This window comes from Podarcis melisellensis (assembly GCF_964234715.1).
Source record: "Podarcis melisellensis genome assembly, chromosome: 1".
Lineage (NCBI taxonomy): Eukaryota > Metazoa > Chordata > Lepidosauria > Squamata > Lacertidae > Podarcis > Podarcis melisellensis.
The window spans coordinates 90,758,161-90,776,088 of NC_138528.1; the positions used below are offsets into that span (position 1 = coordinate 90,758,161).

The following is a 17,928-nucleotide window of genomic DNA, read 5'->3' on the forward strand; positions in this document are numbered from 1 at the left end:
TTTTCCCCAAATTAACTACCATGCTGACTCAACAGTCAAGGAATACTTGTCAAGGAACCAATTCCTTAGAATTGGTTAATATTATATCTGGATCAGCTAAAGACAGAAATGCTACCTGATCTTCTTTCAGTCATGTTCCCGGACATGTTTCATTTGCATAGCTGCTTTTTTCCACCCATAATGGCAGCAACACCCTTTTTCATCTGCTGAGGTTTTCGTTGTTTGTCTCTAAATTCTCACTAGGAAAGAAAAAACCAAGTCTTAAAATATTTCAGTGCATGACATGAACAGGCAGTTGCAGATCAGAAGCAATGCTTAGTAAATTGTATATTCCACTATTCCTTCCCCTGCCATTCCATTGCCAATACTGTATGGAATTTAAGAGCCTTCAGCTTTTCCTTTTTCTATAAGTTCCTGCTCCAGTTCCGCATGATCCCCAGAGCCTTGTTTTATCCTGTATAAAACTGTAATACCCTTTTATAGTTATATTTAGCATTTTAAACCACTTCGCCCACAGGCCTCAGATGGAATCAATACATGGTTGTATTTTGGCTGATTTCATGTCCTGTGTACTCAGCAACCACATGCTTAGATCACAACTGGATAGTGAAATATACAGGCAGTTAAGTCAGATTAGCCTGCCCATCACTCACTCATCACATTGGCATATCTTTGCATTGTTAGTGTAGAAGAATAACATGAAATTTGTCTCGGTCTGTGTAATATAGATCTACCATCAGGTTGGGTCAAATTAAATTACCTTGGGGGTTCTCAGACAGTAGAAGTTTTGCCCTAGTCAGTTAGTTTGTTGATAGTGATTCTGGCTTCCTTTATCCCTGTTTTGGCTGATTACCCTCATATCTTGCTTTGAACCAAGCACACCTTGTGCAGTAGTACCATTTGTTAAGTCTATTTTTAAATATAATACTTGACTCAGTAATATACATGCTCCACTGTTCTCATTAGCCCATGTTCTGTTGTAGCAGTCTTCACCCAGAAGAAAGGGAAATCCAAAGATCTTAAGAAGAAAAAGCTTTCCATTATCCCATAGACCCTTCCCAACAGGCCAGTTAACAGCTAATTGAAGAAAAATTCTACTAATTAATCATCAGTGTGCATTTACCTCCGGAATTTGGAAATGGGGGCCTCCATTTGCGGGAACCAACATTTGTACATTGCAAGTCTGGAGGAAACTTGCAGCTCAATTTTATTGCCTTTACCTAGGTGCTTCTAATGACTGATGTACCAATAAAACTATTTTGTGTCATTAAAGCAGCTATATGTTTATACCTTTTGAAAATGAATTTCCTCTCCTGCCTGGTGTGTAATACCAATTAATTTGAAATACGGCTATGGTTATTTCCATTCATAAAACCTTAGACAGTGTCTTGCATCATAGTGAACTGGCTCTTCCATTAAGCAGCATCTCCCCAGCAAATCTTTGGTCAGATTCTGTCATATGTGATGTGCAACGTGATATTTGTGCTTACTGCACATTGTATTTAAAGCATATGCATGTGAAGAACAACTTTGGTAGGAAGACTGTTTCTTTCCTGACTTTTGGATGCTTTCCCTGTGCATCCAAATGTTTAATGTTTCTGGCATTTCAGTACACTTTATTTTAATCCCAGTGGGGTGTATTGTGAAATTGCTAGTTATTTCCAGGCAGTCTGAAATATGGAAGGTTAAACGCATCAAAGAAATAGTTGTTATGGTTTATGATGTTTTGTAAGTGTGAAGGAATTGTATCTTTTTGTTTTCGTTAAGGCTTTACTAGCGTTCATTGTTGCAGTGCAAAATTGTACCTTGGCCAGAGCTGTATTCATAGAGTGTAATGAGCATAGCATGAGACAGAGAAAGCAGGAAGGGTTTCTGGCACAAATATGAGGAATGGATCAGCAAACAGCAACAGCCTGTATAGAACATTTGTAGAAATACACTCAAATGGAATTGGAGGATAGGTGAAAAATATAGTTTTTAATCTGGTGACACAGTTAGGATCATTCAAGTGAAGAAACAAGACACCCAACTGGACAGTAACAATGCTTTGTAAACTGGAGGTTCACTTTTTTCTCTCTGTCTATCTCTATTCCTAATATGACAGAATTTGGTTATGCTCTTTAAAAACATTGGTGGGAATATGGGATAGAAAAGAGAGTATAGTTTTAATGGTTTATCTGAGTTAAGACTCTGCAAATTTTTCTTCTCTAATGTTCTGTGTGACCGTATAAGATACCCTCTGTCTTTCATGGTCCATCTTAAATGAAGATTCTTGAGAAGTTTATATTCGAGATTGCTATAGCTATAAATTAGACAGAGAGCAAAGAGAACTCTCTTGATAAGGATTGTGCTTCCTGTTTTGCGAGAAGGAATTTTCCTCAGGTCATATTCATCAGTGTGCATCATGGATTTTGTGCTGGTGTTTGCCCCTGTTTTCACTACAGCATGCAATAATTTGGATTATGTCAAGTAGTATGTGAATGTGAACTAATGTGTGAATTGCTGGGTTGCCAGTAGTACATATGAAAAAAAATCTAGGGGTCTTAGTGGCCCACAAGTTTAACACGAGTCAACAGTGTAATGCAGCAGCAAAAAAAAAAGCTAATGCTTGACCGCTGCTTAAGTTTCAAGTAATCTGTAAAGAAACTGATCTGTAAAGAAACTGACCTCCCAGTCCACTGGCCCTGAGCATCCAACACTGCCCCTTGTTTTAGGCAGCACATCCTTCCTTATGTTTATGTGTTAAAGTAGGCACATACCAATGGTAAGATGTGTACAGGATAGGCTATTGATGTGCTTAGTTTTCCTGCAGATTAGAACATGGTTACAGCCCCTCTCTCACCGAATTTTAAAGAACCTGGTCTTAAGGAGCACTCAGGTAATTTGTACAGCTGCCAGGTGTGAGTTGCTAACTTACTGTATTTTGCTTGGAATGTATAGCTCAGGAATACTCAAACCTGTTTAAATTCCCTTTGGGAACTTAATCCCTATGGAAACCTCTCATTCTACCAAGGAGAGAGGCTGAAAAAAATCTTCAGTGCATTCCCATTAACACACAACTCTCAAGCTGCACAGATCTCTTTGTGCAGTCATGTGGTTAGCATCTTTTTTAAAAAAGTACAAACCCATATTTGGAGCTTACTCTTTGGCTTCAGTTTGTTAAACATGTAACTGTTCAGTCCTCTTAATTTTGTAGAAATGCATACAAATGTATGAGCTGTTAAGTATCAGGCTCCAAAAGGCTTACAGTGTTCAAAGGCTGCATTGCCTGTAGAGCTGCCCATTACTCTCCCCTAGCTAGTCCTTCAGCAATAAGAACATGAAGTGCATTTGCCTGAAACAAGCATGCACTCCTTTCTCTCTGGATTCCAAAAACATGGCTGAATGATCCTCAAATGTAGGGAATACTTAACAAGAATATTGAACGATGGACATGGCCTAGTACTTGTGTGGGGAATATAATTGGAAGCCTTGCGCCCCACTCCCATACCCATTTTAACTCTGTACATCCTTCCTCCCTGTTTGGTAAGACCAGGAGAAATGGTTATTGCACATTTTAAACCAGTGTTCTCATTCCATTAACAGAAATATTTGTGGCATGCAGCCATCAAAGAAGGTGGAAGCAAGCTAATGAATGCTAACGATTTCCAAGTAGCTTGTCAATAGAACAAACTTAATAATCAGTGTTTTGGGATTCTACATTCATAAGTCAGTGTGTTGCTAGGGTACAGAAGTCAGAGATACTGTCTTCTCCCATCTGCTTTGAGACTGATGGTGATCTGTATTTCCTGTCTGTGTCATTCTTCTAGCTTCAGGCCATAGCCTGGATGAGGCAGTGCCAAAAATTAAATGAGGAGTCTGTGAACACACTTTTTAATCCATAATCGCTCAATGTGAGAGACGTATATGTGGCAAGTACATGTGACAACTAGCAACATGACTAGCTATTCTACAATCGGAAAATGCTACATATAGAATAGTAAGAGTTGATAGACAGATGAAGAAAAACAGTTTTCTAATACATAAAGTTTAATGGTTTCAGTCCTAATTTCAACCATTAATCGCTGTTGGCATACTTTGTACTTTAGTTCAATAGCCACACATTTTTAAAAAGTAAATATTAAAATATATTTCTCAATATTATCCAGATAGATACAAATATTTTTTTTATAAATATTTATTAAGGTTTTTAAAAAAGAGAATACAATAATAATAAACATTATTGCTTTGTTTTAACAAAGTTTCATAATATTCTTGAGCTTCCTCACGTCTCCCGCTCCCATTTACATCTTTAATAATTTTTGTCAAGCAAATTATCATCTTATTTCCAAATCTATAACCACATGCTTAATTATCAATTCTTAATCTATTTTAATGATGGCCAATTATTTATAACCAAGCATCCTTCTTAGCATTCCACTAAATCGCAATATTTCTGCAGGTAGGTCTTGAATTTCTTCCAATCTTCTTCAATCCTTTCTTCTCCCAGGTCTCGGATTCTGCCGGTCATCTCCGCTAATTGCATATAGTCCATCAGTTGCATCTGCCATTCTTCCAGTGTGGGTAGATCTTGAGTTTTCCAGTTCTTAGCAAGTAGTATCCTTGCTGCTGTTGTTGCGTACATGAAAAATGTTCTATCTTTCTTTAACACCTTCTGGTCGACAATGCCCAGAAGAAAAGCCTCTGGTTTCTTGGTAAAGGTATACTTAAACACCTTTTTCAGCTCGTTATATATCATTTCCCAGAAGGCCTTCACTTTAGGGCAAGTCCACCAGAGGTGAAAGAATGTTCCTTCATTTTCTTTACATTTCCAACATTTGTTATCAGACGAATGGTATATTTTGGCAAGTTTAACTGGGGTCATGTACCATCTGTATATCATTTTCATTACATTTTCTTTCAAAGCATTACATGCAGTGAAATTCAACCCAGTGGTCCACAACCTTTCCCAGTCCTCAAACATAATGTTATGCCCAATGTCCTGTGCCCATTTTATCATAGCCGACTTAACCATTTCGTCTTGCGTATTCCATTTCAGCAGCAAATTATACATTCTTGAAAGTACCTTAGTCTTAGGTTCTAACAGCTCTGTCTCCAACTTCGATTTCTCCACCTGGAATCCTAGCTTTTTATCACTTTTAAAAATTTCCTTAATCTGAGCGTAATGTAACCAGTCTCGCACTTTATCCTTCATTTTCTCCATACTCTGCAATTTCCAGTTGTCCCCATCTTTTTCTAACAGTTCCCAATATTTCGGCCAGTAGGCTTCCATATTGGGTCTTTTCCAAGCCTTAGCTTCCAAGGGTGAAAGCCACCTCGGAGTTTTATTTTCTAATAAGTCTTTGTATTTTGTCCAGACATTAAACACTGCTTTTCTGACAATATGGTTCTTAAAGGCCTTGTTTATCTTAACTTTGTCATACCACAAATATGCGTGCCACCCAAAAGCATTGTTAAAACCTTCCAAATCTAACACGTCAGTGTCTTCAAGAAGTAGCCAATCTTTCAGCCAACAGAAAGCTGCGGCTTCATAATACAGCCTTAAGTCTGGCAGGGCAAAGCCCCCTCTTTCCTTTGCATCTGTTAGTATCTTAAACTTAATTCGGGGCTTTTTGCCCTGCCAGACAAATTTAGAAATATCTCTCTGCCACCTCCGAAAACACTCCGTTTTGTCCACAATTTGCAATGTTTGAAACAAAAACAACATCTTTGGCAACACATTCATCTTAATGGCAGCAATTCGGCCTAACAAAGAAAGTTTCAATTTTGCCCAACTTTCCAAGTCTCTCTTAATTTCAGACCAACATTTTTCATAATTATCCTTAAATAGACTCAGATTCTTAGCTGTTATATTAACCCCTAGGTACTTTACCTTTTTCAGCAATGATAATTCTGTTTCTCTCTGAAACCGTTCTGACTCTGCATCTGTCATATTTTTCCCTAACACCTTCGTTTTTTGTTTATTTAGCTTAAATCCTGCGACCTGTCCAAAATCATGTATCAGTTGTAAAACTCTTTTCGTACTAGATTCTGGCTCCTGCCAGATAGATACAAATAGATACCCTGCATGCAAAATTATTATCCAGATAGATACAAATAGATACCCTGCATGTGAAATCAGGCTTTGGTAGATTGAGCACAGGAGACCAACAGTGGGTCCAAGAGCCAAGAAGACAGCTTCTGCACATGCTGTAGAGAAAGTGAGGAGCAGATGGGGCTCATCAATGTGGGAAGGTAACCCACCTAGGAGATGGAAAATTCTGATCCTAAACCTCCACCACCTTGCGGGATCTATTTGGGAGGTGAAAAGGCAAACCCTACACATATCCAGATTCCAGAATGGAGTCCCTAAGGCAGTTGTACACCTCCTTCTGGCAACTCCTGCAGCCAAGCTGGTGCCAAACATATTGCTCTGCTTTTCTTCGGATCACATCCGTGAATCAGCACAAGACCTCCATACAAACTGTCCAGACTTGCGCCCCAGAGAAGACACTTCGATGTTGCTAACGCAGGTTTTTGACTTCAACCCTGAAGGAGCACTCCATTCTGTCTTGAGACAAACGAATGCCAGCAGCAGCAGCTACAACCCCCCCCCCCCACAATATTATATATCTTTTTAAGAGGAAGTAAACCTGTTTAAAGCATGCCCAATGTCCATATGAAAGCTATAGGCATCTCTTTATGCAGGTCTGCCTTGTAGCAGATCAGACTGTTGGTCTGTCTAGCTCAGTAATGTATATTGTGTCTCTGGCTCTGCAGAAGTCTTACCCACCACCTGCTAAATGAGCCTTTTAACAGGATTATACTTGGTACCTTCTGCGTATGAATAATGGGCTCTACAGCTTGAACTGTGGTCCCTTCGTCATATTGCTGGTCCTTTCCTATAGGAATTATTGTCTGTATCTTATTTATATTTTATTGATCTTTCATTAGGCCTCTTGTGGCTCACAGAATTAGTTTGTTTATTTATTTTTACTTTGTACTTAACTGATCCATGGCAAAATGCTTAGGTGGGCTTTTTTTTAAAAAAAGTACATTCCTCTGGAAGCCTTCCAGGCTTTGACAGATGACAAGGGGAAGTCAGCCTCAAACTTAAGGAGTAGCCACTGAGAGTGCTTGCTCCACAAAACTTGGCAATGGAATGTGCTGTTGATTACTGCTATGCAACCATGGGTATCCCAGAACCAAGGCTTTATCTGCCCATTCAGGAGAAATTGAGGTGGAATGAACTGTACCGCTTCAAAACCAGGTTGTGATTCCAATTTTGAATAATCGCCCATGTAACAAATTCCCTGATGATAGAACTACATAAAGCAGAAGAAGAGGAGGGGGAGGAGGAGTTTGGATTTGATATCCCGCTTTGTCACTCCCCTTGAGGAGTCTCAAAGCGGCTAACAATCTCCTTTCCCTTCCTCCCCCACAACAAACACTGTGAGGTGAGTGGGGCTGAGAGACTTCAGAGAAGTGTGACTGGCCCAAGGTCACCCAGCAGCTGCATGTGGAAGAGCGGAGACACGAACCCAGTTCACCAGATTACAAGACTACTGCTCTTAACCACTACACCACACTTGCTCTTTTAAAGAGAGAGAGAGATTATGCACCTGCAGACTGAACAGGTAAAGTCCATCCTATCACATCATTCTCTTGCATATGTGGCCCAGTGATAAGTCAAAGAGCATTGCAGACCTGTAAATCTGAGGGCTGGTAAACACTTGCAGCATAATGATGTGGTTAAACACTGAGGTTGCCCTGCAGGAAGAGCCAGTTCAGTGCAGGTTAGCAATGCAAATAATAAATAAATATAACCACTGCAAACATTGCTAGCCAAAGGCTAAATGTGGCATTGTGTATATATACCTGTCCAAGAGACAGGTTGTCTTTGTTTGCAGTCAGCTCTGAACAAGGATTTAATTCCAGTAATACTCTGGGAATCCTGATTCCCAGTTATGCTGTTATTTTATATTTTCTTGGATATTCCAGGCAAGCTGGGAGGGAGAACTGGTTATGTTAGTGTGTTGCAACTGACATGAAGGTGTCCTTGCACTTGATTTTTGACCTTTCTCTTCCCCTCCTGGGACAGAATATGTCACTTCACTTTCTTGGTCTTTGGCTTTTACTGCAGTCATGTCAATATTCACTTAACACAAAAGGGCATCTCTTTCAATAATGCACATCAAAGGTGTTTTGCTATAAAAACTTGGACAATCCAAGCAAGCCTTATGCAACATATTATACAGCATCTGAGTTAAGGGCAGCTTGGAGAGTTCTGTTTAAAAAAAAAGCAAGAGGAGCTTTATAGCAAGGAATCTATAACTGTATAGAGATGGATAAAGCAGTAGTTGGGTAGGATGTACACCACTTTGGAATTAGATGTTTTTTGTGTGTGTGACTCTCGCATAGTTTGGGAGGATCCAGTGTTTAGCATTTTCAAGAACAATCAAACATTGAACAGATATTTGATGCTTTCTGGAGTTAAGTTTACATGCAGTAGCAAGGGAATTGAAAGGTTTTAGCAGGCATGCATGGAATAGTGGATGATGAGGGGAGTGGATTTGCCTTAGGGCTCCCTGTTAATGAGAAAATACTGTATCATTTCCATTCACCACGGCTGTGTGTATCTGCCTGTTCCACCCATGAGGATAAACACCCATCATGATAAAATAAGAAAATTATAGGAAGAAATGAGACATTGAAAGATTATCTAGTCTGTCTCCCCACCCAACTGGGACCAATTATCCCTATTACCATCCCTGATGCAAGAAAAACACTTAAATTTCATAATGTAATAATTTCCAGCCAGAATAGTGTGTGTTTTCCATAGGGTGTAAATTGAATAATAAAGTGACTGATGTCAGTGGAGTTCCCAAATACAGATCTCAAGTCCAGCCCTGTGAATCTTTCTATTTTAGTACAGAAGAGTTCAGTAGTTACGTTTGATTTTTTTTTTTTTAACAGGGTATGACATATTCTGTTGACTAGGCTTTCCCCAAAATCATTAAAGAGATATCAGTTCTGTAAAAATGTTTGCTGACAATATGCCTAGCTGAGCTTTGAAGCAAAGGTTAGGTGCATGACAGAATACCAGCCATCTGGCAACCAAACATATTTCACTCCTACCTAACCTCTGACTTTAGAATTGACAGAGCCTTCCTATAGCACCTGTTCTGTAGGGCAGGGATTTCTGTTTCAGAACCCTTGAAGTGATGGTGATGATTATGCTCCCAAATAATAATAATAATCTAAGCTGCAGCTGTTGAATTTTAAAAGTTTCCTCCACATAAAAAGTTATGCTTTGCCTTTACATTTTAAGGGCTGTGCTGTATAGCATGCGAATCATAGCAAAGCCAGTGTGCATTTCTTCATTGCAATGAAATGTGACGTTTAGCTATTACTTGAAAACTGTTTTCCAGTGTAAATTTTATGCCTACCATGGGAAACAATGGTAGCTATGTTCATTGTTCCAACCTTGATGGGGAAGCCCAGTCTGCTTGTTCATTTAATCATGCAAGGAACTAAGGATTCTTGCATCCTCACCCACTTTTGCTTCCTGACTTCTACGCAGAGTGATAATATGTAGTGAATGTTGTGATCGCGTAAATTCTTGCTGTTTTTTTAAAAAAAAGTATGTAGAAATGAAATATTAATTTTAATCTCTGATAAATTGCACAATTTAGAAATACATTTAATTTGCATATTCTAAAAGCACATCCAGGATTCAAGCAGGCAAATTATTTGCAGGCATAGAGATCTGAATCTCAGCCCATGAGAGGAAGGGTAGGCAAAAGTCTGGAAAGCCTAGACATGGAGATGCGGAACAAAGGCATAGGGTTAAATATTAACAAGGTTGGGGGAGTCAAAATTGTCTGTTGGATCAGAGTTAGCAAGCTTGTACAGTCAAAGAGACAATGTAGGGTGCCCCTGTTTATAGAAAAGAATCAGTAGCATATATGACAAATTTTGTCCTAGTTGTTTAGTTTCCTGACTTGAGAATAAGGAGAAAATTGGTAAGATCAGAACCAGCTGTTCTCCAGGTTTCTTTCACCGAGTGGACTGCACTGCGCCATGTGGGAGATGAACTGTAGCTTTTAATGGCATCTATTTTCTCTGCTGAGATTGCCTATGATGACAGAGATAGAAATTTTTTAAATAAAATAAAAATAATTATGCTGATGGGGTATTTTCCCAGCTTGTAGTAAGCGTATTACCTGCCCTCAGGCTCTGGAACACTGGTAAGCTGTTTGCTTACAATATAAGCCCTGGAAACAGATGGTCAGTCCCCTGCTATTGCTGTCAGCCAAAGGCAGCCTTGGTCTTGGCCTTGTTGTATAAGGGAGACTTCTGATTCCATCAACGAGGCAGAAATATTAGTTTCTGACAAATAAATCATCCCCATCCCTTCTACTAATTGTGGAACACATTTCAGAGTCCACGGTTTTCTCTTTTCAGTGTGTTAGGCACTTGGATTTATGTAGTTTTTCCTGCCACGTGCTTTCCTTTGTGGCAAGAATGCTTATATGTAATGTTGCATAGAGGCTGCCCCATAGAGAGTCGGCCAATCTCAGTTGAACACAAGACCTTCAGATGTTCAACCCATTGAGCTACAGCCCTTTCTAAACCACCAATAACTTGCCAGTCCCTTCCCAAAGAGAGTACTGAATTATTATTATTTTAACCATGAACTGTGAAATCCATTTACTATACTTATCACTGAGCCAGTCTTGGGTGTGCAGTCTTGCCACACATAGCCATAAATGCTCACTTGCCACACATATCTAATACAGTACATAAGTCATTGGTTGGCTCAAAGAAACAGCTTTCGTAAAATAAAATTTTGCTTGGTGATCTAGCAACCAGTGAATTGTAAGTTATGACAGCTTACTTTAGTTCCCATTTTCTTGGAACCGGTGGTCAAACAGGCGGAGAAATATGGTACAAATTGAAAACCTTTTAAGATTAAAATTCCTAAATGTACACTGATATGTTTTATTCAGCTTGTTAACCCTCCTCAGGGTCTATAATTGAGGGCAGGTCCTGTGTTGGTGGTGGATGGGGGTGGTGTGGAAGAAACTAACTGATTCCTACTGCTTTATCTAATAAACTTCTGTATCATCAGTGTTAGTCCCACCCAAACATTCCTGTGCATTAACTAGGCCTGTGGGCATCATCATCGTCAATAGATCAGTGCAGAGACCAGCACATCTGTTAAAACATGGATTGTGATGGGAAAAGCTTACATGGGTATAATTACATGGGTGTAAATGAGCCTTTTTTATGATCCATTTGCTCCCTGATGGGGTTAGTAGCCTTTATATGTATGAGGGAATAGCACTTTTTCCATTTTACATCTACTCAATATTTTAAAGAGCCAGACCAAACCCAATTTCAGATACGTATATAATGGGCGAAATGAAACTGTGTGTTACAGCGAAGTGAAGCTGAATACAAGCATGAACAGATCCCAGAAGCACAACATTGGGTGCCCTCCACTGCAATTAAAAGAGAGGGAGGGCAGACCAAGGAAGCAGACATTGGAAGTGCTATTGATGTATCACTGATGTGGTCAAAGAAGCACTTGGGATGATAATGTTGCTCTCTTTGCTCTCCCATCCAACACAGAACTTATTTTTATTTTTATCACTGAAGGCCCTTGCAATATGTGTGTCAGGTGAGGTATGTGTATAAGAATGAAATTTATAATTTATTAGGAGGCAGTAGAACGTGAGCCAGCAGACTGCAAGCAAGAGGCCAATTATACCTGTAACAGGGTAGCCATAGCCAACGACTTGTCACACTCCAGTGGACGGCACTACTAATGTACAGTTCCCAGGATTAAAAGTTGGCCGTCTAGTGTGCACCCAAGTGCATCTCAAAGCAATAAGCTTTAGTGATGTAGAGATGTATCTTAATCACAGTGCCTACTCTAGTATCAGTTACTGGTTTCTAAATCTTAAATCCAGAATGGTGTAGTGTTTAATAGAATGAGCTGTGGACCAGCAAATCCCTGTTTCAAATTTCACGGCAGTCATGAACTCATTGAGTGCCCTCCAGCACACTTAGGTTTCAGCCTTATTCCTACTTGTAATAACTAGATGATAATATTGGCCTGCCTTATTGGGGTGTTGGAGAGATTGCTGAGGTCATGTTGCTAAAAAGTACATTGTATGCTGAGGAAAAATGCTCTATGAATTACCTGTCAATAATGTAAGCAAAATGAGTACTGCATTTTAATAATCTCTGCCTAAATTTGCAATATAACTTGCAATTTCTTGTAATAACTGCTTGTTGTTTTTTTAAGCATATGTATGGTAACCCTTACTACTAAACAGAAGTTTAATGCAGCATTGAAATGCTAATCTAAAATCTGCAAAGCAGAAGACAAATGAGATTAAGGCATAAACTATCAACATGTTTTACATGAGCAAATGGATTTTTGATAACTTAGTTGTAGGCAGCTCTATGATTTTTTTCTGAAACATGTAGTGGATTGATTTTCTTTGTAAAGAAAAATGTTCTGTTAAATTTTTTTTTCTGGCAGGGTGTGGGCACTGTAAGAAAATGAAGCCGGAATATGAGAATGCCGCTGAGATGCTCCACGCAGACAGTGATGTAAGCTAATTCCCTCTTCTTACCCTGTTTCCAAATTATCCTTAATAAATAAATGAAATCATAAAAATTGTTCTCCTTTCTTGCTGCAAGAATTTCAGCTGTTCTCATCTTCCCAAGGGGCTGCAAAAGCGATGGTTCCAAAGTAGAAGCTCATCGGTAATGCATGAGCTCTGCCAGAATTGTTAGCAAGAACATTCTGTCTTTAAACACAAACAAAACATTCACAGGGTGTTTATATATTCAGCCGTAGAACCTTGCATTGTACATAACATGATTGAGCCCAAAAGCTGCACAGAAATGTTTTGTCCCCACCATTAATTACAGATTTCATGTATAACACAAACCTATGAAAGCATTGGCTTGCATTTAACGCTGTGCACTTGTGAGCTAATAAGGGTGTTCTCCCCTTCTGTTTAAGCAGGTGTTACTGACTTTGACTTGATTTTCTGCCTACCTATTGTGCATTCCAGTAATGCAGAGAAGAGTTAGGCACGACTGCTATCATTAGTATAATTAAAACCATGCACTAATAGGTCATGCAACAAGAGCTGGCCTCACTGCATAATTTGAGCACTTGTTAACTATGTTCTGGTAGTATCTTTATATTTTGGGGGAGGGGGAGCGGTTTTCACCTGCTGTTTAATGGCTGAAGGACTTGAGACATAAAGGTGGGTAGAATTTTGCAAACCCAGGAAAAACCATCATGGAGGCTTGCGCTACAAATGGAAAGTCTTGGTGAGTAAATGCTCTTCATTCAAGGCTCGGGGCCATGCTAGGTCATCCCATCATTACACATGTGCAGCAAGTGTTGATGTTTTTTATTGTTTTATCCTTTTATGATTCTTTTTTAAACAATCAAGCGGTATATAAGTTTTTTGAAATAAATGTACATTGGCCAGTTAATAGTTTCACAGCTTTTATTCTCCCTTTCTGCAACATATAGCAATAATGCTTTAGTAAATTGGATGGAAATTTTCCTGTAAGGATTTACCCTTAAAGTGGAAAAACATTATTTGTCTTAACAAAACTGATTAAACCGTTCTGCTATTTGTGGTGATAGAAAGGTTCAAGTACACCTTTCTATGTATGCTTTGCACTTCCTTTGTAAAACCCATTCTGGGCTCTGAATGGCTGGCCTATGAATTCATATATATATATATATAAATTTTTATTAAGTTTTTCTTTAACAAATAATTTTGACAACCATGTTTACCAATTTACAGTTTTTGAACTTCCACCAGTACCTCCTTCAATCATCCATTTTTCACATCTTTACACATTTTCTATGTAGTATTGCCGATTTGATAATAACCTTCCATCTCAGTTTCTTTCTTACAATATACCTTGGTTTATCACAAAGCCTCTTTAAAACCCACTAGCGTTGTCTGTTCATCACATACAGTTTTCAGATATTCCGTAAACTGGCCTATGAATTCTTAGTCTCCTTCCTAAGCTTCAAAACCAGTGATTTGTAGTTACAGGTATTACTTTTTATATTGCAGAGACCAGGTGTCCTGGCAGCAGTAGATGCTACTGTCAACAAAGCTGTAGCAGAAAGGTTTCATATATCAGGATTTCCAACCCTCAAGTACTTCCAGGATGGAGAAGAGAAATATACTTTGCCACACCTCCGAACAAAGAGTAAAATTGTTGAATGGCTCCAAAAGTAAGTGGTAGGCACCAAAGATTTATCAAGATTAACAACTAGCCACAGATGGTTACTTTTTAAAGATGTTTAAAAATATATATTTTAGCAGCTCCATCTCTTTCCATTTAACTCTTTTATTTAAAACACCCCAATTCAATCTGTGGTGTCCCACAGAAAGCTAAACAAACATGGGGTATGTTTAGCCAGGAGGTAGTTTTGTCAGTATTTTCCAAACTAAATGGGATTGTGCTTTCAGGTAGCTTGAGAACAGCAAACACCATGAAAAGTGAATGGTGTACGGGAGGGAGAAGGAAGGTTGTTGCCACAGTGGAAATGTATTAGCTATTCTGTACTTCTTCTTTTTTTACAAATCTTTCATATATTTTATAAGCATATCAAGGATATGATGGGACAGAGCAGAGATACCCTCCTTGCTACTTTGACTTGGAAGATATGGCTGACTTTCCTCAGATCTGGGGTTGTTTCATAAAATCCTGGTTGTGTTTTTGTTTAAACATAGTGTTTTACAAATAATAGTTTCCTGCAGTTTGCATGAAACATAGATTGCCTTCAAAACTGAAACTTAGCAGCTGTGAGGAACAGGAACCCTACATCACATTCCTAATCCTCCAGACTATGGTTTGGAACAGGGGTGGGGAATTTCCAGACCCTGTGCCAAACTTGGCCCACCAGGGGTTCAGATTTGGCCCACAAGGTCATTTGCCCCCAAACCACCTGACTCACACCTCATGTCACATGCGGGGGGGGGGTGAGCGTAGAAACAGAGCTGTCAATGCACAATCAAGAGTCTTTAAAGCTGTTCCTGATTGTGTACTGGCAAGGGAAACAGGCTTTGTCACCGTCGCTTGCTAGCCGATGGGTGGTAAAGCCAAAGTCTTGGGCATTTTAAACCATGCAGGGTGCACTTGTGCTTTGAAGTCCCAACTTCAAAGTATCCAATCCTTTGATGTCATTGTGACGTCAGACAGTTGACAGCAGGGCAGCCTCACCTATCTGTCAGTTTGACCTGCAAGGCTAGGAATTTACAGGGATCTGGACCACAAAGCCCAAACAGCCCTGTAGCATACCTTCCATGCTAGATGAGGCACCATTTAGCTGCCACGGGGGCAGAGAGAGAGAGAGAGAGAGAGAGAGAGAGAGAGAGGGAGAGAGGGAGAGAGAGAGAGAGAGAGGTGCTGCTACTGCTGAGTACTGTCACAAAAATAGTCCTTACATTTAGCAATAAGTAGCCAGTCCTGCTCTACTCATCACAAAAACTGCAGAATAAACAAACTCTTATTGCTTACTACAGGCTAAAGTCTGTTCACTCAATACCTTCCCTGAGGGTGGATTTTTCATGATCACAATCACCCTATTATTACTTAAGTGAAACTCTTGAGTGAGCAAACTTTCGGGGATTTTTTTCAGATGAGGCTTGCCCTGCCTATCAACATAATTAAGCATAAGCTCCTATTATTAAATCACCCATATTCTTAAAACAAAAAAAGTTGTCATCCTTTGTATGGAGGTTGACATTGTCTGTCATGTCAAAAATTAGACAATTTAAAAAAACTTGGGGGCAGAGTCCTACACTGGCTACAGGGCTGCTCCCACGCCGCTGGTTTGGAAGAATGGAAACATTATATTTGAAGCAACCTAGTACCTTGCGTTTGTGCAGCTACCAAAGAGGAAAAAATTGTCTTCCTTTTTTTACAAAGGACTGTTAAGTGAATTTGTAAAGTTTGGCAGCAGTAGGTAAACACTATTGCGTGTGCTTTTTGTTTGTTTTGTTTTGCACAAAATATTTGCTTTTGGGGGAAATAACATATTTTGCCCCAAACCCTAACAGGCCCACCACTTGGATGGATTGGGAAAAATGTGTTGAGCCTAAGCTTAATGCATATTGAAAACTGTGTAATTCCAAGAGGCAGGACTTACTGGTGGTGGCATTCTTGTTGATGGTTACAGAGCTTATTCATTATGAAAGCTGCCAATTAGCCAAGGGCAAATTGCATCATTTTGAATCAAATGGTAATGTACTACTGCATACAGGGGAAAATACAAAAGTGTCCTTTGGAGAGAGGGTGTGTGAATTCTTAATGGTTTGTAGGCGAAAAAATTAAATTTGCCAGGTTGGCATTAAGGGTGCATAAAAAGACTCCTTTTATTTTGAAAACTACTTGGCAGTGCTGGAATTTAAACTATATAATTGGGAAACATGTGCCTTCAGGCATATACCCTCTACTTTTTGAGCATCTGAGTTTTAATTAACAGTATTTTGCACTTTTATTATCTGTGGTTCTTGAAAGATCATTATAGTAAGTTTAATTAATTTAGCTTCACTATGGCTTTATGAAAGCGTTTCAGCTATACATACCTTAAATACTAATACGGTGAATAGTGAGAGACTCTCCAACTAGACATGGTTCCCACAGGATGTCTTATCTATCACAGAGCTACAATTCAGTGGCTGCAAGAAACTAAGTTGCTCTTGGTGTAGTAGGAAACATGTTTAACTCCGGTTATCAGGTTCTAATGGTAGCACGATGTCTGAACTCACCAAGCTGTGGTTAATCTTAACTACGCTTTATTGAATCATAATAGGTAGTTTGAAGTTAATTTTTTATTGGGTTTGGATAAAACAACAAACTGATGGTGATTGAAAATGTAGGGCAAAGCTTCTGATCTTCTCCTTTGCACCCAACATGGGAAAAGGAAAGGAGAGTGCAAATTCCAAGGCTTCTTGTCAATCATTTCAACCCTGATAAACCATGGTATAACATGATGTCTGAATCAGTTCTAAGTAAATGAGACAGGTAACTTTTTTAATAAAACACTTAGTTTGACAAAGTTCTGCCAAAGACGGCTTTGGCATTTTGTGTCTATTCTTACCAGTAAACAGTGGTGGGGCGTGCAGGGGGGGCCGGCCGCACCGGGCGCAACATCTGGGGGTTAGGGTTAGGGGGCGCAAATCCACGGGTTAGGGGGCGCAAATTACTTGCCTTGCCCTGGGTGCTGACAACCCACGCTACGCCACTGCCAGTAAAAAAAAAAAAGCTAAAACATTATTCAATCTTCAGTCCACAGGCGCCACCTCCACCTGAACCAACTTGGGAAGAAAGGCAAACAAGTGTAATCCATCTAGCAGGAGAAGACTTCAGGGAATCTCTGAAGAAAAAGAAACATGCTCTTGTGATGTTCTATGCTCCATGTGAGTAGATGCTTATCTGAATTGCCTCTAATCATGCAAGTACATAGAGTGCACAGGAAAGAATAATAACTTTTCAGTGCTTTTACACAAAACTAGACATGAGTGCATTCTGAGAAGTATTAGTCCATTGCTCATTTAAAGGATGAGTTTTAGATATGCTCAGAAATGCATCTCAATTCTCTGTCAATTTGGCCCTCATGATATTGATTGGGCCAGCACTGTGGGGGAGCCAACTGTATTGGAAAGGTAGGTCCAACATCAGAACTGTCTCCCTGACATTAGAGAGGGCTCCTCAATACAACCTGTGGCCTCTGGGTTGCTCTCTTCGGCGTGTAGCCTTTGTTTGTTTGAAAGAAAAATAAGAAACTGCAGGTAACAAGCCTTTTTCTGCACCAATATGAGCCACTCTGTAGCTGAGAAGAACATATTGGTGTTCTGAACATTTAGTATAATGACTTTAGCT

General features: G+C 39.4%; 1 protein-coding gene across 3 annotated transcripts in view; it reads left to right on the forward strand.

Annotated features, from left to right (window-relative positions):
* Positions 1 to 17,928, forward strand: part of PDIA5 (protein disulfide isomerase family A member 5) — a 140,374-nt gene that overhangs the window by 90,307 nt on the left and 32,139 nt on the right. For all 3 annotated transcript variants that reach the window (XM_081925165.1, XM_081925167.1, XM_081925166.1), the window contains exons 12-14: positions 12,536 to 12,606; positions 14,109 to 14,272; positions 17,335 to 17,465. In XM_081925165.1, the coding sequence (XP_081781291.1) occupies positions 12,536 to 12,606; positions 14,109 to 14,272; positions 17,335 to 17,465 (366 nt within the window). The remainder of the gene's footprint in view (positions 1 to 12,535; positions 12,607 to 14,108; positions 14,273 to 17,334; positions 17,466 to 17,928) is intronic.